This window comes from Pongo pygmaeus, chromosome 4 (genome assembly GCF_028885625.2).
Source record: "Pongo pygmaeus isolate AG05252 chromosome 4, NHGRI_mPonPyg2-v2.0_pri, whole genome shotgun sequence".
Taxonomy (NCBI): domain Eukaryota; kingdom Metazoa; phylum Chordata; class Mammalia; order Primates; family Hominidae; genus Pongo; species Pongo pygmaeus.
In genome coordinates, this window is record NC_072377.2 from 120,086,361 (window position 1) to 120,108,998 (window position 22,638).

General features: G+C 40.3%; 1 protein-coding gene across 1 annotated transcript; it reads right to left on the minus strand.

Annotated features, from left to right (window-relative positions):
- Nucleotides 1-3,164: 3,164 nt before the first annotated feature.
- CDO1 (cysteine dioxygenase type 1) lies at nucleotides 3,165-15,352 on the minus strand. The gene is made up of 5 exons (XM_054488492.1): nucleotides 14,624-15,352; nucleotides 11,546-11,623; nucleotides 9,552-9,706; nucleotides 4,785-4,954; nucleotides 3,165-3,897 (listed from the first exon to the last, which is right to left on the minus strand). The coding sequence occupies exons 1-5, from the start codon at nucleotides 14,791-14,793 to the stop codon at nucleotides 3,868-3,870; spliced, it is 603 nt and encodes a 200-aa protein (XP_054344467.1). The 5' UTR covers nucleotides 14,794-15,352; the 3' UTR covers nucleotides 3,165-3,867.
- Nucleotides 15,353-22,638: the final 7,286 nt, after the last annotated feature.

The following is a 22,638-nucleotide window of genomic DNA, read 5'->3' on the forward strand; positions in this document are numbered from 1 at the left end:
GCCAAGATAAGTCTTTGAATCGGCTTTACAAAAGAAGTCTGTGGCTTAAGAAAATGATCCTTAGAATTTACATCCTTAATAAAAATAACATGGCACATTTGATTTGGTGGCACACAGAAAACACCAAAGCATCCATGTGTGTTTGTACAAGATTATCATGTAAGGAGGTTGAGGATTTTTTCATTCATTTCATAAATATTGAACACTTACTGTGTCAGGTATAGTCCAAACACTCAAGATACAAAGTAGTAAATAATACAATGTCTCTCCTCTTACAGGGGCTTGCATCCTATTACTAGGATTTAGACAATAAAGGAGAGAAAAAAGAAATGACACTTTCAGATAACCGTAAGTGCTTCAGAGAGTGCTTAGAGATTTCACTGTTAGATAGTGTGACTGGGAAATTCCTCTCTGGTAAGATGGCATCTGAACTGAAACCTGATGGGCAAGAATCAGCCAGCCACGTAAAGAGCTGGGAAAGGACATTCTAGGCAGAGGGAGCCACAGTGCCAAGCTCCAGCTGCAGGTAAGATTGGAGAAACTGAGTACTACGGGGTGATTGGCCACCTGTCTCCTCACTTTAGGGCTACTCCTCTTCTACCCTCAGGTCTCCACTCCCTTTTACATCCCACCTACACTTTAGCAAACGGTATGATTCCAGCCCTCAATATTCCTTCTCACTCCTACAAAGTCCTCTTGAGCCCTTGATGCCATCACTGCCTTGCTTATGTGCAAACATCCCAGTGACCCAAGCAAACAGTAAGCTCTGGGAGAAGCAGTACGTTGGCTCCTGCATAAATGTTGTTATGGGCTGGAGGGAGCAGGCCAATCACAGAGACAGGGAGGGTGGTGAGGCCATCTAGATTGAGCCTCACATTCACAAAGTTCTTCACATTTACATTTGACCATCACTATCATACACAAGGGTATTATATCATTTATGTGTGTTAAAGGTGCTATTTATTAAGCACTTATGTATATGTATAAAACATGTAAATATACCATAATTTTGCTTTTTGTTATAATGGGATACAAAAAAAATGAGAAGTGGCCCAGGCTTCTTTTACCTTGAAAGGCCTAAATATAAACAGAATGAGTTTTAGAGGATGATTGCTTGAGATCAAATCCTGGCTTCAATCCTAGCTCTGTAATATTTTGGCTAGATATCTTTTGACGAGTTTCTTAACCGTGCTGAATATGTGTATATAGAGAGAGGAATTGTGTCCTAGGATGGATGGTAAAAAGAGCCTCCCTCATACCTAATTTAGATAATGGTATATGGATAAGGGTTTTGGACTTCTGAGTTGATATTGTAATGGGATGTAACTCTGTGATCAGGAGAAAGGCCTTCCAAAGGCACTCATATCTAATACTCAGAACCTAGAAATGTTATTTCGTGTGGCCAAAAACAAAACAACTTCTCAGATGTGATTAAGGATACAATCTTGAGATGGAGACATTGTCTAGTTCCTCAAAGTATAAAAGGGAAGTAAATGAGATGTAGAAGAAGGACTACATCTGCCATTGCTGGCTTTGAAGATGGAGGAAGGATGTTCAAGTCAAGGAATACTGGACAGTCTTTAGGAGCTGAGGGAAAACGAAACCCACAAAACAAGAAAACAGATACTGCGCAGCCCACAGAAAGGAGTGTAGCCCTTACAATACTGATTCTAGTGCTGTGAAACAGACTTCTGATCTGCAGGGCTACAGAATAATACATCTGCATTGCTTTAACCCTCTAAGTTTGTGATAATGTGCTACTTACAGCAGCAGAAATATACCAGTTCATTAAGGTTACTTTTCAGAATTATTAGTAGGTTCAAACAACTTATAACAATATCTAATACACAGTAAGCATTCAATAAGTGTTAATATCTTTCCAAAGGATGAGAGAGGAAGCTAACATGTAAATACTAATATGAGATATATAAACAATATAACCAATGAGCTACACAGAAACTATTTTTAAAGGACTTTGCTAACTAAATTCCCAGAATTAATAAGCTCTAAGATTATGACAGATATTCCTTAAAAAGTTGCTTAGAGCAGGAAGAGCAAACTCGAATGCATATGCAGGCTTTGCAGGTAACAAATAATGGAAATACGTGAGTTTGGGACTGCAGCAGATTGGAGGGCCAGCCCATTTAAGAGGCAAACCCTAGCCTAGCCAACTAATACCAATAAAAATGCAGTGCAGACCAAGTGTTCTAGATAATTCCAATTTTGAGCAGCTAGAATCCCTCAACTTCTATGAAATCTCCAGTTTTTAAATGTTGAAAACCAATCCATATTTAAACACATACAGATATAGACACAAAATTTTCAGGCAAAACTGACCATGTCTGAGCCACACTACAGCCAGAGGCTCTCAGGTTGGTGTCTCTCACCAGTTAGTGAAGATATTAAGTCCAAAAAGATTAAGTTGTTTTTGAATGTCTTTTGGCTCTCTTATATTCTTACATCATAAAAGCATTTGTCAGCTGGGCGCGGTGGCTCACGCCTGTAATCTCAGCACTTTGGTAGGCCAAGGTGGGCAGATCACGAGGTCAGGAGATCGAGACCATCGAATGGTGAAACCCTGTCTCTACTAAAAATACAAAAAATGGCCGGGCACGGTGGCTCACGCCTGTAATCCCAGCACTTTGGGAGGCCGAGGTGGGCGAATCACGAGGTCAGGAGATTGAGACCATCCTGGCTAACACAGTGAAACCCCGTCTCTACTGAAAATACAAAAAATTAGCCGGGCACGGTGGCAGGTGCCTGTAGTCCCAGCTACTCGGGAGGCTGAGGCAGGAGAATGGCGTGAACCTGGGAGGCAGAGCTTGCAGTGAGCCGAGACAGCGCCTCTGCACTCCGGCCTAGGCGAAAGAGCCAGACTCCGTCTCAAAAAACAAAACAAAACAAAACAAAAAAAATTAACCCGGTGTGGTGGCGGGCGCCTGTAGTCCCAGCTACTCAGGAGGCAGAGGCAGGAGAATGGTGTGAACCCGGGAGGCGGAGCTTACAGTGAGCTGAGATTGCACCACTGCACTCCAGCCTGGGCGACAGAGCGAGACTCTGTCTCAAAAAAAAAAACCATTTGTCACAGTGCTTTTGTATATCTAGATCTAAGAAACTGATTTATGTGAAGTTTGTATCATGTTAATCAGAAAGACAACTTCAAATTGTGTTCAAATCCACTTTATTAAAATTATTTGGCAATTTTAGCAGTATAAAATCTTTGACTATGACCACGGGACACAGACATGAGTTTATGTTTTGGTTTGTTGTGGTCTGGGGAGCATGTACTTTTCTAAATCCTCTGCACTTCCTTTCATTACCAAATGGCAGAGTGCCGTAAGTTCCTCTATTATTCATAGAAAAGAAATTTGTAAGGTAAGACTGAAAAAATAAAATCTACAGATTCACAAAATTATCTTCCAATATTAAGAACATACAAAGTATACTAAAGACATCTACATTTAGTCCTCCAGGTAACAAAGCAAACATTTGACGTTTGACGTTTCTGTTTTTACATCTTGCTAATTATAGTTCAGAAACCAAAGTATTTCCAAAAGCTATGAAAACCCTCACTGACGCTCCTAGTATGGATTTAATGGAATTAGAGGATAGAACTATGAGAGCACTTGAAAACTTGCCTTTAAAAATCCCAAGACTTTCTTTTCCTCAGTGGGACTTTTCTTCTGCAGTAGCTGAGGGCACTATTTGCTTACTTAATGCCTTATAATTAGCATCTGCCTTACAGTAGATCTAAGTATTGGCTTATTTAAGTATATTATTACTGGATAGCACGTGGTAGGCAGCCTTTTTGTCCAAGGCAAACATACAGCGAGCCTTAAAGTAAAACCTCAGAGGGTTTGGTGCTCCTTAGTTGTTCTCCAGCGAGCCCGAAATTGCCTGTAAAAAAGGGAAAAAAAGAAAGCTGTGTAAGAATCTTTACAAAAGACATTTTAACTCATTCTAAATAGTTCTGCTTTTGTAGCAGTGTATGAAAACTCAGCAAGGCCAAGGGAGCCTTGCTGTTTTTCCTGCAATAGAATACCTCTTAGGGTTTGGAATGTGGAAGATAAAGACGAAGTGGGGAGATATGAGAAAATTCTGCCCTGGCTTCCCTCAGAGGCTGTGCTTTCATTAAGACTCATAAGGATTGTTTTGGTCTCTATTTTCACACATTGTCTATTTCTGAATATTCTGATAATTAAATAAAGACTATTCCTCTAAATGACAAACTTATTTCAGAGGCAGAAGACTGCCCTGCTATATTAGTGTTGGTTACCTTTTTATTTTTAGTAGGAAATGCTTGTTTCTCAAGGAGGAACATGGTAGTGTAGTCTATTCTTATTTGTGGTATAAATGGCATAACAACTCTAAGAATAAGCAACCTTGGCAAACAAAACAGACAATTTTTAGTTATATCATCAGAATAACCTTTACAAAGGTTAACTATGCAACTTATTCCTGTTGGCCCAGCAAATTAGACCTATGAATAGTAAGTCATGGCAGTAACAGTTATATCAAATAATAGTTTTCACTCTTATTTCCCAAGCAAATGAAAACATTTTCTTTAAACCCAAGCATACATTTTGAATTTTCTCAAATAATCTTTGGATCTAACATAATAAGTTTTTAAAAATAAATTGAAAAGATAGTCTCTAAAGTTAAATAAAACAATCAAGATATATTGGGCCTTATCCATGAATTAAGACTCATCTCATTCTTTGCATACATACAGTGTAACAGTGCCAACCTACAGAGCATTTAAACCTAGAAGAAATTATACTCACATTTGGAGTTCTGATTCCAAATTTACTATGGAATGTCATTGTGACTTTGTTTTTATGTCCTGTTCTTTGATCAAAGGCATGGCATGTATCAAAAGGTGGACTGTACAAGTGAAGGCTCACGGCAGGTTCCGTATGGCTGATGTTCTCTACTCGATGTAAGCCAATGGAATCTAAACAATATCCAAGAGGGAAAAATAGATAAAGGAGCCTAGACAACAGCTGCAGGTAAAATCTCTGTGAGTCATCTGAGATCATGAATCAATTGTGATGCAAACGGAATAGATATTAATTAGAATTGAACTTGCAGTTAAAGATAGTAAGCGACTTGCATGCATTAGCCTCTGCTCCTTCCTGAAAACCCTCTCCAATGGCAGTAAAAAAATAAAAAAAAAGACATCAATATACAAAGACAAAATAGGAAAAGAGAAAACACTAACAAAAATTTGAAAGCTTAGAAAGTAAGATGGATAGCTTTACAGAGCAGAGAAAGCTAAATCCTAAGCCATCCATGGGGAAAACCAAGAAATAACCTGATTTATATCTTGAAACTCCAAATAGCACAGGAATTGACAGCACCAGGTACTTCTGGAAATGAGGGTAAAGATAGGGCTGTAGATATAAGAACTGGTTTAAAGCCTGTTTAAGAAGTAGAGTCTCAAAACCCTTTTACCAGTTCTCTCTCTTCTTTCTTTTCAGCAGCAGATAAAGGTCTAGTCTCTAGAAAGAGTGTAAGAGATCAACTTGGGACTGATGGAAATCAGGTGAAAAACAGGTGAATTAAACAAAAGCTTCCATACTGAATGGTAAAAATCCCTGCTTTAGTCATCACCTAGCTGCGAGAATGCTGCCAGACAAGATTTTTCTTTCCAGGCAGAAGATAGGAAGCAGCTACTCAGAGAATCTGATGGCTCAAGAAAAAAGCTTTAAAGATATTGTCGCTGGAAGTTCCTGAAGAAAAAGGCTCTGCCAGACTATCGAAAAGTGAAATCCAGTTGACAAGCTCCACTCATGTTCAGGGTTACCAATTAATTTTTTTGTTCTTGGTTTTTAAATATTAGCACATTGCCAAGGTCACCAGACATTTGAGCAAGGCCTCTAGTATGAAAGACAGAGGTCAGAGCAAACAAAAAAGCAACCTGCAACAGAGACTACTCAGGGGAAGTATTCAAAAACCTATCATTAATGTTTTCCCAGAAATAAGAGAAAATACCATAAAAGGGACCATAAAACAAAAAGAGGTTGAAGAAACAGAAACCAGAAAAGGGTTGGCAGGAAATGCTGAGGAAGACTCAAAGAACAAAAGGACAAAGATAGAAAATAGAAAAGAAAGAGGAAAAAAAAGAGGAACAGTTCAAGAGGTTTAATATCCAAATAGGAGTTTCAGAAACAGAATTAAAAAAAAAATTCAAAGAAATAACCTGTTAATGTTTTCCTGAGTTGAAGGACACGAATTCCCAGATTTAAAAACCCACTGAGTACCCAGCACAATGAATGAGTCATCAAACAAGATACATCACTACGAAATTTCAGAATACTGAGGATAGAGAGAAGGCACCAAAAGAGAAGATCCCAAAAGTTTCCAGAAAGAAAATAGAAAGATTCAAAAATCAGAATGGGACTAGGTTTTTTTAAAAAAACAAACAAACAAACAAAACAGGGTCTCATTCTGCTGTCCATCCTGAAGTATAGCAGTGGGATCTTGGCTCATTGCAGCCTCCACCTCCCGGGCTCAAGTGATCCTCCCACTCAGCTTCCCAAGTATCTGGGACTACAGACACCTGCCACCATGCCCAGCTAATTTTTGTGTTTTTGGTAGAGATGGGATTTCAACATGTTGTCCAGGCTGTTCTTGAACTCCTGGGCTCAAGCAATTCTTCCATCTTAGCCTCCCAAAGTGCTGGGATTACAGGTGTGAGTCAGGACACCCGGCCAGCCCTACGCTTTTGATAAGAACACTAGTAACTAAAAGACAAAGGAATTACCCTCATGGTTCTGAGGGAAGATGTTTATCAGGTGATAATCCATAACATAGCTAAATTATCAATCAAGTTGTAAGAGTTGAATATAGAGATTTTTAAATATATGGGGTCTCAAAAATTTACCTTCCATGAATCCTTTCTTGTGGAGCCATTGGAGCATATGCTCCACCAAAACAAAGGCATCAACCAAGAATAAAAAAAAATCATGAGATCAGTAAAGAGGGGATCCAGCCACAGGAAACAGCAAAGGGAAAGCTTGAGAGAATGTAAGCCTTACATTGTAAGGAATCTCAGGATCACAGCTCACCCCTGGCCTAGAGATCAACGGATCTGTGCTGAAGCAGTCAAGAGGCCCTGGGAGAGAGATCTTCAAGAAGATTAAAAAAAAACACACACACACACACAACAAAAATCAAGATTAAATACTCAATTAAAAAATGTTAATAAACTTATACAGTTACAAGAAAGTTTCAGGGATTAATCAAGTAATGAATTTAGCATAACTAATGTGGGCACCCCATGTGGCTTTGTGCTTTCTTCTTTATGATCTAGCTCCATGAGTGCACATCATAAAGAAGAACGAAGCATAGAACCAGAAGACTTAAGTTCTACTTCCAGGTAATTAGCGAAGCTATCTTTGAACAAGTCACACCTTCTAGGATCTTTCATTTTCCTTATTTCTAAAACTGGTGCCTAATTCTCAGATCTGCAAATTCTTTGATCCTGTAGCTTGTTGTGTTCATAATATACTGGCTAAAGCACAGTTTTGAACAAATGTTCAACACTGCAGGTCCATGCATCATCTAATGCATGCTGACAATCCTGCAAGCAAAGACCCTGCAAAAACAAGTCACCCATCCTTTAGAGAAGCTCCTAGTAATAATCCAGGCATTATTATTATATTTTGATCTTTGCTTCTTTTTCCTTTATGGTCATGGTGTACCCTCTGTCACAGTAATACTGGACTTTTCTTGGGGATATTTATGAAGGACAGTTAGGTCCAGGCCCTGTCAACCTTTTGCTCATTACAATAGGCAGCTTGGTCTCCTTGCCCCAGTCCTCCCTTCTCCTCCACCCTATGCTGCATGCTGCTACCAAATTGATTCAAGATATTCCCAATTACAACTCTGCTGACCAAAGAAAGTCCTTATTTTTAGCTGGTCTTGCAGGTCCATACCCTGAGCTCACTTTACTCTCCTGCTAATCCACTGACCAAACCCATTCTTCTTTCTTTCCTTCCCCCAATGCTTGAATAGTTTCCATTTTTTACAACAATTGTACCTTCACTTGGGCTCTTCCTTGTACTTGCAACATCCTTCCCCCTGATCACTATCCATCTCCACCCCTACTCCTGCATCTGTAAGAATCAGAGGTTGAAAATTTGTGGCTTTTAAGTTATTTGGGTAGTTAGTCTACAGAAATAATTAACATATCCCACCAAATATTTTAATAATTGGCAAAATTTCATATAAAACCCAGAATTTCCAACTTCTATGGAAAAAGAAACCAGGTTGATCTCACTGGAGCTGAGTGGCCACTGCTGTCACCTTAATATGAGGCTTGTATACTCCAGTTCATACCAGGCCTCACCACAGCTTTATCCCTGATGTATACCACTTCCTTATCTGTTGGGATTCTATAGGCTTTTGCATTGAAGACCCTTGAAAAAGCTTACCTATTCTTAAAGATCTGATCTATTTTCACAAGCACTCTGACTCCAGCTGAAAGTAATTATTCTGAAAGGTGTGTGGCTTTACTGTGAATGTACAGACAACAGAATTTTCTTGGAAATCTGGTGTGCCTTATAGACAGCAACCCTCACATTATTTGGGTAAATGAATCAGAGCTTCCTGCCACATAGGAAACTAACATCCTTGTGTTATGTGAATGAAGGACAACTTCCCATACCATCTGATCTTTGCAAGTGACTTGCATACAGGCCAAATATCGAGGCCAGTAAGATTTATGAAGAAAAAAACTTGCTTTGCCAAAAAAAAATCCCCCAAAGCTCTATAATACTTTACATAGGTGGGGTACATGCTGATGAAGAACATAGGTTTTTGAATCAAATTGCTTAGGTTCAAATTATGGTTGCCATTTAAAAACTGAGTGACCTTGGACAAATTGTTTAATTTTCCTATGTGTTGGCAACCTCCTATGTAAAAGGGAATAAAAAACGATCTGTCTCATATACATTTTAATGAGCTTTTTGGAAAGTTGCTATTCCTTTTAGGAATATGGAAATTAATCACTGCCTCTCTTGAAAAGTATTTGGCTATCCCATATCCCATTTAGCAAAGATAATGAATTCTTGGTAAGATATGTATAAATCACTGGCCAATAATGTGCTTTGTAAAATTTCCCTGGAGGATACTTTTTAGGTATGCTATAAGTATTTTAGAAAAACAGAGACTGGCTAGCATGCTTAATTAGTTACAGAACATTTTGTTCTATTTTCTAACACAAGGCCAATGTTTCCAACTTGATCTCTTTTGTTGAAAGACTCCACTGAAGTAAATTCATATTTTATTTTAACCGTCTTAAGTCTTGGCAAGTAAATGACTTTTCAGTGGATACTAATCTGCATGCATATGTTTTCAATAAGTTATTCCAACCAAGACGCAAAGGCTTAAAAAACAAAACCTGCTATGTTTAAGTCATTTCCCAAGTATTTTAAATCATGACTCATGATCCAGGTTCTACTGCATAAAAAGTGTAAGTAACCAATATTTCAGACAAAAGGTCATGGTTCTTCCCACTTGCCCTTAGAAAAAGAATAAGATGTTACCATTGATGTAGGCACACTGGTTTTCCCTCAAGACTCTTTCAGACTTCTTGACCATCTCATTGGATTTTTTGTCAGGCCAGGCAAATAATGTCTCCTTTAGATTTCCCTGTAGCATCTTCAGAAAGCAGTGGGAGTTGGTATGATCATGAATACTGCTATATGTACACAAAATGACAACCGAACTCAGTAGATGGTCTAGTATCCAGACCTGCAGTAATAGTCTTCCCAGAACTGACACCTGCACACTGTCAATAAGCCATCTCCCCAGCCAAAATCCATTTCAGCTGAATTTTTAAAATGTTATCAATTTACAGTTCAACAATGTTCAGGGTAAAGTAATAATATGTCATCTATATCAATTCATATAAAAGGTACAATTTTGATACATACAATTTTGATGCATAACTTTGTTATACTACTTTGATAACAGAAACACAAAACCAGCAACATTTTATCTTCCCCCAAATACATATAACTCACTTAAACTGGGCTAGAATTTGATTATGAAACTACATTAGAGAAATTTTAGAAAGGATTAAGACAATCATCCATAGTAATTGTACCACACTGAGAAGATCCACTTAACATTTAATGTTTTTTCCCCAAGGCTTTTTGTCTTTTCTCCTTCCTTTGGGGAGCTGTGGGAGAGAAGGTATCTACATGTGTATTACCATCCTAAAGTTATACTGTATACAAAATGTTAACATTGTGTCAATTTAGAGTGCTCTACCTGTGATTACCTTCCAACATTGGTGGGAAAAAGTTAATTGGATTTGAGGAAACAAAGGATTTATTTATGCAATCTCAGAGTAAATAGTATTTAAGTATATGAAGCAGTCGTGGTTACAGGGTTAATTAAAATATATGTATCTATATACATTTTGGGTATTCATTTCATATATTGAACTTTATTAATCTATATATGTACCATAAAAAGAATGTGTTTCCTAAATCCACAGAGCCTAGTCCCACTCCGGACATAATGTGCTTTCAAAAATATTGAGAGAATAAAGGGAAACACTTCATTCCATATGAGTAAATAAATGCACTCTACAGACCTAACTTTCTAAACACTTATAAATTCATGTTTTCTTTCCTAAAAATGGATCTAAATTATTGCTTTTACCATTCTCAAAAGACTGAGAAAGATATGTTTCAAAAGATAGTAATACTTAGTTGATAATAAGACTGTCAAACGTGAAACTAAAGACAAATTAAGGAGCTAAGTTTCAAAGAATCAGTACAAGTTGCCTTTTCAGTAAGGAAACTAAAGAATTAACTTGAAGTAGAAAGAAATTTTCTGAATTTGCAATGCTTTTCTAGCTTCAAATCTCCATCCTTTGGTCTTTGGTCCCACGATTGTTTACACACCTCAAACACCACAAACGTCAAGTGTAAACACAATTTCCCATAAAATTTGACTGCACAGAAAACAGAGTATGGTTAACTTAAGGGGTTTACTTACCTCCTTTGATTTACTATTCATTTGGGGGGCTGGTTTTAATATGTGTGGTGTATGCCTGAATGCCCTGTGCTAATTCCATTGATAATTTTTGTTGGGATTAGGGAACACTGTGAACAAGTAATTAGAAAATAAGGGCTGGGTGTGGTGGCTCATACCTGTAATCCCAGCACTTTGGGATGCCGAGGTGAGTGGATCACCCGAGGTCAGGAGTTCGAGACCAGCCTAACCAACATGGTGAAACCCCATCTCTACTAAAAATACAAAATTAGCCAGGCGTGGTGGCGCATGCCTGTAATCCCAGCTACTCAGGAGGCTAAGGCAGGAGAATCGCTTGAACCCAGGAGACGGAGGTTGCAGTGAGCTGAGATCATGCCATTTCACTCCAGCCTGGGCAACAAGGGCGAACCACCATCTCAAAAAAAAAGATATTTGTTACTACTTGTAAGACCTGTGGCTAGCCTGGTACTATATTTTTCATATGCTAGAAAACATGCTTTAATAAATATCTGTGAATGAATAGTTATTTTACCTGCCATGTCCTTCACCCCAACAGAGAATCATCAAATTAAATTTTCCATTTCCTTGATCCACAAGATTTCGGGTATACCTAAAAAGAAAACAATATATTCAGAAGTTTTAATTTGGTTGCTGAAACAAGCACTGGAAAAAATAAGTGTGTCACCAAGTACCATTTATTCACAAATGTTAACATTTCCACCTCTAAGCAACTTTGAATGCAGTTTTCTAATTAGAAATCCAACACAAATGAAAAATCCTTTTTCACAGTTCATTTTGAACCGCTGCATTTACAGAGGTAGCTGCTCAGTTTTAATTAATGGCACAAGAAAAATAACAGGAAAAAAACCCGCAATTGCATGTTTCTCAATGTGACAGCCTCAAACTGATGGAGTAAGTTTCTCAGAGAAAGTATTTCCAAAGTGCATTACTGGTTCAGGCAAGAATGTTGCTATTGTTTTTTTTTTTTTTTTCTTTTTTTCTTTTTTCTGCCTGTAGCTAAATCAGGACTTGAGAAACAAGGTTTCATTAAATAGCTGTTCTAGAATTCTTAGTTTTACTAAAGCCTAGACACAAACCACATTCAAAAGCCCTTATAATGAAAAGTCTTCCACAAATACCGTGGGGGCTGATCTAAGTACCAGAACAAAGAAGACTACATTAGTGAAGTAAAGAACCCTCTAAACCTCTTACAATTAGGAGAAACCAGTAACTGGCAAACACATACACACAGACACACACACCACAACCAACCACCACCACTGCCACCAACAACAAACTGCAAACCACGACAACGACCATGAAAAAAGCAAAATCAACGTCAAAGTTTCTATTGGTCCAAGGTGTACTGTTGACAGCATCTAGTTAGCAAAGTTTCATAATTATGACATTCGTTTAGACTGTCATGTTAAAGAAAAGGGGACTTTACTCCATTTTTGGGGAGTTTTTTTTTCCCTTGGTCATCAGTTAACTCTTGTCCAGCATGCCCCTTCCATCCTGTCCCATTCCTCCCCACCCCGAGGTGTCCGAAGAGCATGATCCTAGAGGGAGTTATTTAGTAAGTGCTTTTTAGCCTCAGTTTTCCCTACTTTGTAGCCTTTATGACCTAACAAGAAGCTGTGCACACAACCTTCAATTCACAGTAAACTGAGTTCCTGCAGAAGGATCCTAATTCTTCCTCCAGAAGTCTTAGGATAATCTTTCTTGCTTCTCTGCAGCTTCTTTCAAAGAATTCACAGCCTGGCCCACATTGGAGCATATTCTGTCTTGATTCTTCTGCACTGGCCCTCCCAAAGTCAGAGAACAGAATCCTTCACAGCGCTAGGCACCTATTTAATGCAAAAAATCCTGTAGAATTGACTTCTCTCCCATCTCCTGTCTTCCCCCAACTGCCCCCTCAGAACTACATCCATTATGTTAATGAGCTGTACCTCAGATATCTGTGAAAAGACCAATCAACCCAACTGGTTGCACTTCAAAAGGTTTAGAGTTTGTTAATCAAGACTAATTCAAGGTCCTTGAAAATACACTTGTTCTAAAGATTAAAGATTAAAAACTGTTACAACCTGTCCTGGTTTAACAGTGCTTTAGAGTGTAGGCTCGGGAACAATAATGCTAACCCCGGAGCCTGGAGCCGCTACTCCTACTCCGCTACTCGCTACTCGATAGAAGACCTAGTGCAAGTCATTCAACCTCTGCATTGCCTACCATTCCTCATACGTGTCAAGTGTCTGGAAGAGTACCTGTCCCATAACAAGTCTTCAATTACCTGGAGCAAATGCAAGAAAATTTAAAAGCTAGACTCTCTGCTAGCTTTCACGGCTACAGAAGGGTTCTACCATGAACTAAGCTGATAGGAACCAAAGGAATTTCCTCAAGTCACTTGTATATGAAAAACGGGATCCTTAGTGGTCTTCACTTTTTCTATTTCAAATCCTAAAATACAGTTGAAACCGCCCATGCCAACAAAACTTTACGAAACATCCTACATGTTAAAGAGTGACTAAAAGAACCTGCTCCCAAGAAAAACAAACTTACTTCTTTCCTTATTCTTTTCTTTCACTTACCCCTTTCTCCTAATCTAAACCCAAAAAACCATAAAGACTGACGCACTGACTGCTCAGAAAAAGTAGAACCTCTCACACTTCGGGGTGATTAAATTTTACCTCTGGCCCCGGATGATTGGTAGAGAGATTCGACTTAATCACCAAGCCGGGGCTGCAAAAACGCCAGCTTACCAGGGCACCTCACTCAAGTACATCTGGGAAGTTGGGGTCTTTAATTTACATTACAGATCGTCAGAACCAAGGATAAGAGAAATCAGATCATTTGGGGGCTGAAAAAAACGACGGTCGAATATTTAATTTGCGAAACCTGGCAGTGGATTTGAATAAACCCATAGTCGGGGAAGTTAGTTAAATTGGTTTGGGAAAGGGAACAGCAGAAATTGCGTAGTGGCAGCTGACGGCCACAAGACGCTATTTTACGTGAGTAAAAATGCTTGCTATAAGGTGCCCGGTTGCAGGCGACCGAAGGCGCAGTGATGGAGAACTGACGCGGGTGACTTGTCTTCTTCAACATCACCCACTTCTCCCGATGGCTGATGTAGTGCCCCCCTGGGAGCACCCTCTGCTAGTCCGGCCAGACGGTTCCTTAAGGTGCCCGGCGGGCCCGAACCTGAGTGCGGTCTCTCCGCATCTCCGCGCCCGGGGTTAACGATGGCTTGGGAGTGTGGGCATTGCTCCCGAGGCCAGGGGCGGGAGGACTGGTGGTTTAGAAGCAGAGGGGTTTGCGGGACAAAAGAGAACAGAAAATCTCGCAGACGCGCGGTGGCCTCCCTTCCCGGCGCCTGTCCGCCGTCCCCGGCCGGAGGCCAGCAAGGCCAGTAGGATCCACCTTCCGCCTGCGCTGTGGCCGCGGAGCCCCAAGTGAGTCGTGCCAGCCCCGCGGCTCGCCAGCGAGGGGGCGAGCGGTGGACGCAGCGCGGCCCGAGCTTCCCGAGCCAGTCACTATGGGCTGCATCCCCCACGTCCATTCCTCCTCAGACTGGGCGAGTGGGCGCCGCCTGGCATTGAAGCTGCAGCGCGCTCACCTGTACTGGTCGAACTTGGCGTACATTGCCCACTCGGTGGGGTCGCTCTCGTAGGCTTCCATGATGGCCTGCACCTCCTCTACATTGACCTCATCGCCGGCGAAGAGCTGGTGCAGGATGCGGATCAGATCGGCCAGGGTCCGTGGCTTCAGCACTTCGGTCTGCTCCATCTCGTGGGGAGCTGGTGGCGCGCGCGTCTCACTGCTGGGCTGCGGTGGAGGAGCTGAGCAAGCCAAGGAGCTGGGGGCGAGGGAGCCTAACAGCCCGCTAGACCGCTAAGCAGACACACACGCACAAACCCAGCATTAGAGTGCCAAAACGTAAGGATGTCGTCGCAGAGACAGCAAGAGACCCACCCCCAGGCCCCTGGCAGCGCAGTGGATCCGGGCTCGTTGGAGACGCGGCGCGCACACAAATCAGGTTCAGATCTGTGGGGTTCATCCTCCCGGGCCCCTTTTAAGCGCTTGGAGTCACTAGGAATGTACCAACGGCCCTTGGAGGGAGGACGAGGCGGAGAGCCACCCAAGAAAGGTGGCGGAGGCGGGGAGACCCTGCGGACACGGCCCACGCGCACATCCCCGGCTCCCCCGGGCTCCGCGCCTTCCCAAGAGCCCCGTTGTCTCCGGCGTCCCAGGGCTCGCGTGGGCTCCGCGCAATCTCTCCCCCACTTTAACGGCGCGTTTTAGCCGTCCGGCCTAACGCCTCTCCCCGCTCCACCTCCGCCGCTGTGGTTCGCGACGCTGGGACGTAGACAAAAAGGGTCGGAGGAGATGGCTGCGGGGACGGACGCTGAGTAAAGGAGGAAAAGAAAAGGGAATGAGAGGGACACTTCTTCCAAATAGAGAATTGTGATGAGCCTGCGAAAATTGAGGATGGATTCCACTCCTAGGCCAGAGAGTGCCTGTTTTGTCGATTGAAACTATCCACAATATGCCCCAGGCTAGATGAAAATAGGTCCAAGACTATATATATATATATATTTAAGTATACACACACACTTATTTTTTTAAATGTGTACTGAAATATATTTTGACAAAGGAGACTCGGGTCTCTAGTAACACAATTAGTGAAATGATGGAAAACCAAGAACTCTTTGATTTTAAAATCAAATATTTTCTTTTAAAAAATATCCAGTGCAAAGAACCTGATATTTCATTTGATGGTGTAAAAGGGGGCTTTTTCTGAGGGGATAGGGCTCTGACGCAATAATTTAAGAGGCTCTAATTAGATTTGAGTCTTTCAACCTTAGGCATGTGCTTGAAGGAGCCTGCTGGTACATACATATAAGGAAACACGTTTCTACGTCATGCATAGCACCTAGTACGTTGGGAACAACACAAATCAAGTACAGTAGGATTTAAATGAGAAAGATGTGAAAGATGGAAGAAATGCAAGTGTAGATTTCTTCCTTCTCATTATAGATGGACGCAGGGAATAATTTGGATTTAAGGTTATTAAAGTTCTAGACTTTTGAAGACCTGTTTTTTTCTAGACTATGATCGCCCTCCCTCGTGTATATACATGTATACAATGAAATTTACTTGTGCCAGGTAGTCTTAAACATCTCTGGTAAAACTCGCTACATTATATTCCAACGGTGTTGTTAAAAGCTCAATCACCTATTGTTCAAAAATGGCTACAAGTAGAAAGCATTTCAGAAGCCAGCCTTGGTGATGTGTGTTGCTGCGGGGTAGTGAATTAACAAAGTATTTTGTGACAGAGTAACCTGTAAACTTTTCATTGTTTACTCAAATTATTTTTTATTCTTAGCAGTGTTTTCTATTGAGTCTCTTAATTACTTCATTTCAGCTAGTCTAATCCATAAATATTTGGAATGAACAACAAAAATAAAATGCAAACAATTTATCTTTTCTGCATTTCAGTTGATAAAACTTCTAAATTTTTCTGACAATTCATTTTCTTTCTCTGACTCCTCTTTTTCTTTTTACATTTTTATGAAAGTAATATATTCACATAGTTTAAAAAAAATCTATAGTACTGGAAGGTCAATGAAAAGCAGCAGGCCCTTTTAACCATTCCCAACCATCTGTCCTGTGCTTAAAGAGTCAGTCTCTTAACTCTTCTAACTATTCCTTGTGCTAGTTACTTCCTTTTCCCAAAAATAGGCTTATATTGTTTTTTGTTTCAGCAATTTTAGATATTATCTAGTTATTTTACATTATGATAGCTCCATTCGTTTATTATTCATTCATTAATTTATTCAACAAATATTTTTTGGGGTGAATACAAATTTTCATTTCACTTGAGTAAATACCTAGGAGTGAGATTGCTGGGCCATTTAGTCAGTGCATGTTTAAATTTGCAAGAAATTGACAAACTAATTTGCAAAGGGTCTGTGCCATTTCGCATTCTCAACAGCAATATATGAGTTTTAGTTGCCCCGCATCCTCACCAGGTATTGTCAGTTTTACCGATTTTGGCCAAATAGAGGTGTGCTGATATTGCATTGTGTTGTTCATTTTCTATATCTCTAATTGTTATGGGCAGGTCTTTGTTCTTAGAGCTCCCAAGATGGTGGCCACCGCTCCCAGGATGGCAGCAAGCCTTTTGTTCTCTGAACTGGGGTTCTTGGCTTCACGGATTCCAAGGAATGGAACCTTGGGCCATGCGATGAGTGTTATAGCTCTATTAGAAGCCGTGGGTCACAGAAGAGAACCGTGGAACCCAGCTACTAGTGTTCAGCTCCAATAGGACCAACCTGGGCACTTAGCCATGCAGGAACAATGGCGAGCCTTTAGCCCGATCGGGAGCGGCAATGGGCGCCTCGCTGGATCAGAAAAGCAGCGGACACCCTGCCGGATCTGGAAGTCAGTGGCGGGTCTGTGACGGTGGCAAACAGCAGTGGTGAAAAGCGAGCAAAAGCTCAGCTCGAGCCATAACAGACACGGACCAGAAGAGTGTGCAGTTGCTAGATTTAATAGAGTGAAAACACAGCTCCCATACAATGGGAGGGCCCCCAAAGAGGGTTGCCACTCCCTGCTTTAATGCCTGGGTTTATATCCCGATCATTGTCCCTCCCCCATGCTCTCAGGCGATATATGATTTGACTATTTCTTTACCTCCTGCTTTAGCCTAATTTGTATTTTAGTGAGCCCTCTTTACTACCTGATTGGTTGGATGTGAGCTGAGTTACAAGCCCCGTGTTTAAAGGTAGTTGCAGTCACCTTTCCCAGCTAGGCTTAGGAATTCTTAGTCGGCCTAGGAAATCCAGCTAGTCCTGTCTCTCATAATGACCAATGATGTTGAGCATACTTTTATGTGATTAGTTATTTGTAAATAATTTTTGGTGAAATATCCAAGTATTTTGTCCTTTTAAAAACTTATTTATCTTTTCTTATTGTTGAGTTTTAAGAGTTTTATATTCTAGAAACAAGTCAGATGTGTGATTTCTATATATTTTCTCCCAGTCTGTGACTTGTCTTTTGTTTTTTTGGACAAAGGTCTTGCTGTGTCACTGAGGCTGGAGTGCAGTGAAGCCATTGGCTCACTGCAGCTTTCAACACCTGAGCTCAGGCAAGCCTACTGCCTATGCCTCCTGAGTGGCAGGGACTACAGGCGTGCACCACCACACTTGGCTGATTTTTAATTTTTTTGTAGCGATGTGGTCTTGTTATGTTGCACATGGGCTTGAACTACTAGGCTTAAGTGATCTTCCTGCCTCAGCCTCCTGAAGTGTTGAGATTATAGGCATGAGCTACTGTGCCTACCCTCTTTTCAACTTTTTAGATTCGGGGGTTACATGTGCAGGTTACCTGGGTATATTGTGTGATGCTGAGGTTTCTGGTACAAATGTTATTGTCACCTAGGTACTGAGCATAGTATCCAACAGTTTCGACCTTTTTCTCCTCCATCCTCTCTCTAGTTGTCCCCAGTGTCTATTGTTGCCATCTTTATGTCCATCTGACTCCTCCTCTTGACCCACCTCAAGGAACTTTCTTAATATAGTGATATTGACACATTTTTATTGTTTCGTCTCTCTACTTCCTCCCTTCCCCCACACTCAGGATTTCATTGATCATCTGTATGTGGATGCCTCCCACATTCCCTTAGTTTTACATGCAGATGGTAATCTCCAACACCTTTTGGCACCTCAGATGCAGTATGTGTGAAACTCCTCTCAAGAATGCTCTTCCAAACTCCTAAAGGTTCTATTTCTGCAATGAGGCACCCAGGCTCAAAAACCTCATCCACTGCTGCCTACTCCTTCCTTGCATCATTATCCAGACCCCATTCAACCAATTGCCAAGTTTTGCATCTCCTTATCATTTTCTCTACTTTGTAATCTTATTGCTATTCCACTATTCAAACCTCTATTCGATTTTGGCTGGATTATGGCACTGGCCTCTGAACTGGATTCCTTGGTTCCAGCTTTCTCCCATATGTATCCTTTATTCACAATCGCTTGATTTATTAGCCTAAAGCACAGAACTGATGATGTTGTTTCCTGGTCACATTCTTCCAATAACTCTAACTCTCTTATACAATAGGTCTTATCAGGCTGGCATTAATTTTTTTTTCATATTTTTGCCGTAAACTACCTTTCTTGATATTTCGCCTTTTATTATTTTTCTTTATGAATATATCTTTCAGCCACATTGAATGTGCTTACCAAATCCACTCTTTTGCTTAAGCTTTTCCTTCTGCTTAAATCCTAGCCAGCCATTTCAACATGTCCCAATCTTATTTTAAGATCCAGCTTTTACTTTCCTGTCAAATGAGCCATCTCTCCTCCTGAACAACGGAACAATCACTATCTTCCTTAAGGCACTTACCATTTCTCAGCATGTATTGCAATTACTTACGTGGATCACTTTGACAGTGAGAACCTTTAAGACAGGCTCCTCTTACGTTTTATTTTTATATCACCATCAGTGCCTAGCACACAGTATTTTGTGCAGGTTAGGCACCAATAGAAATATTTCTTAAGTGCATGCATAAATGAAGTTAGTAAAAGCATATTGGCTAGAGTAATTCATCTAGTTCCTTATTCCTCTTTAAGGATCCTAGGGTTGTGATTTCAAATCCAGAAAAGACTTTTTTCAGGTTCTTTGCAAAGGACATCTGAATTCTTCTCAACAGTGTTGCATATTGTAACCTAACTATAGTCATTAAAAAAAGTCGACATTATAGACTCTATTAACATAAGTAGAATACCTAGATCCAGAGAGGTAGCTCTACTGTACTCTGAATTGCCCAGGGCAATCAATGACTGTCACATTTTCAGACAGACATTGACATGGTGGTAGATATAAAGAGAAGGGAACTATCCAACATATTTTAAAAAGCATGTACTATATGCCAGGCACTGCTAACAAAACTAAGCCACTGCCCTCAGAGGCTTACATTTTAATTGTTGGGTTGGTAGGAGAAGCACACCAACAAATATTGTATACAGCATACATGGAGAAATGGACATACAAATACTTTATAAAATATACAATGAAGAAAAATAAAATGGGAAGTTGGGTATGTAGAGTGGCAAGTTGCTGTTTTAGAGGGAGTTCAGGGGAACATTTCCTTGAGGTGGTATTTGAGTGAGGACTGAAGGATATTAGCAAGACATTTGTCTAGGGCAAGTTTCCAGGTGGAAGAACCAGTAAGTGCAACAGCCCTGGGATTGGAGAAAGCTTAGTGTTTGAGTAACAGCATTTGGGTGGCAGAGTGTGGGGAAGAGATGACTACATATCACATAGGCCAAGGTAAAGACTTCAGCTTTTATACCAATATAGAAAGCCACTGGGGATTCTAGGGGAGGAGAGAGTAGATACAGAGGAACCAATGAGTTAGCTGTTACAATTTGAGTGAAAAAAAATATGATGGTGGCTCTGTCCACAGTGGTAGCAGATAAGAAATGGCTGGACTCTGAACATGTTTTGCAGGTAAATCAGTCAGGCTTTTAAATTTTTATGGATACATAAATGTACATATATATGGGGTACATGTGAAATTCTGATACAAGCATACAATACGTAATGATCAAATAAGGGTAACTGAAATATCCATCACCTCAAGCATTTCTCATCCTTTGTGTTATGAACATTCCAGCTCCACTTTTCTAGTTATTTTTTGATATATACATTATTAACTATAGTCACCCAATTGTGCTACCCAACACTAGATCTTTTTCCTTCTAACTGTATTTTTTTTTACTCATTAACCAACCCTTATTATTCCCCTTTTCCTACTACCCTTCCCAGCCTCTGGTAACCATCATCTACACTCTATTTCCATCAAAGCAATTTCATTTTAAGTTCTGTGATAGATGTGCTGAACGTGCAGGTTTGTTAAATAGGTATACATGTGCCATAGTGGTTTGCTACACCAATCAACCCATCATCTAGGTTTTAACCTCCACATGCATTAGGTATTTGTCCTAATGCTCTCCCTCCCCTTGCCCCCAACCCACCCACAGGCCCCAGTGTGTGATGTTCCCCTCCATGTGTCCATGTGTTATTGTTCACCCCCCACTTATGAGTGAGAACATGAGGTGTTTGACTTTCCATTACAGTGTTAGTTTGCTGAGGATGATGGTTTCCAGCTTCATCCATGTCCCTGCAAAGGACATAAACTTATTCTTTTTTATGGCTGCATAGTATTCCATGGTGTATATGTGCCACATTTTCTTTATTCAGTCTATCATCGATGGGAATTTGGGTCGGTTCCAAGTCTTTGGTATTGTGAACAGTGCTGCAATAAACATAGGTGTGCATGTGTCTTTATAGCAAAATGATTTATAATCCTTTGGGTATATACCCAGTAATTGGATTGCTGGGTCAAATGGTATTTCTGGTTCTAGATCCTTGAGGAATCACCACACTGTCTTCACAATGGCTGAACTAATTTACACTCCTACCAACAGTGTAAACGTGTTCCTATTTCTCCGCAGCCTCACCAGCATCTGTTGTTTCTAGGTTTTTTTAATGATCGCCATTCTAACTGGTGTGAGATGCTAGCTCATTGTGGTTTTGATTTGCATTTCTCCAATTGACCATTGATGATAAGCTCTTTTTCATGTTTCCTGGCTGCATACATATCTTCTTTTGAGAAGTGTCTGTTCATATCCTTTGCCCACTTTTTGATGGGGTTGTTTGATTTTGCTTGTAAATTTGTTAAAGTTCCTTGTAGATTCTGGATATTGGACCTTTCTCAAATGGATAGATTGGAAAAATTTTCTCCCATTCTGTAGGTTGCCTGTTGACTCTGATGATCATTTCTTTTGCTGAGCAGAAGCTCTTTAATTTAATTAGATCCCATTTGTCAATTTTGGATTTTGTTGCAATTGCTTTTGGTGTTTTAGTCATGAAGTCTTTGCCCATGCTTATGTCCTGAATGGTATTGTCTAGGTTTTTTTAAGGATTTTTATAGTTTTAGGTTTTACATTTTAGTCTTTAATCCACCTTGAGTTAATTTTTGTCTAAGGTGTAAGGAAGGGGTCCAGTTTCTGTTTTCTAAATATGGCTAGCCAGTTTTCCCAGTACCATTACCATTTATTAAACAGGGAGTCCTTTCCCCATTGCTTCCTGTTGTCAGGTTTGTTGAAGATCAGATGGTTGTAGATGTGTGGTGTTATTTCTGAGGCCTCTGTTCTGTTCCACTGGTGTATATATCTGTTTTGGTACCAGTACCATGCTGTTTTGGGTACTGTAGCTTTGTAGTATAGTTTGACGTCAGGTAGTGTGATGCCTCCAGCTTTGTTCTTTTTGCTTAGGATTGTCTTGGCTATACGGGCTCTTTTTTGGGTCCATATGAAATTTAAAGTAGTTTTTTTCTAGTTATGTGAAGAAAGTCAATGGTAGCTTGATGGGAATAGCATTGAATCTATAAATTACTTTGGGCAATATGGCCATTTTCATGATATGGATTCTTCCTATCCATGAGCATGGAATTTTTTTCAATTTGTTTGTGTTCTCTCTTATCTCCTTGAGCAGTGGGCCTTGAAGGCTCTTCATGTCCCTTGTAAGTTGTATTCCTAGGTATTTTCTTTTTTTTTGAGA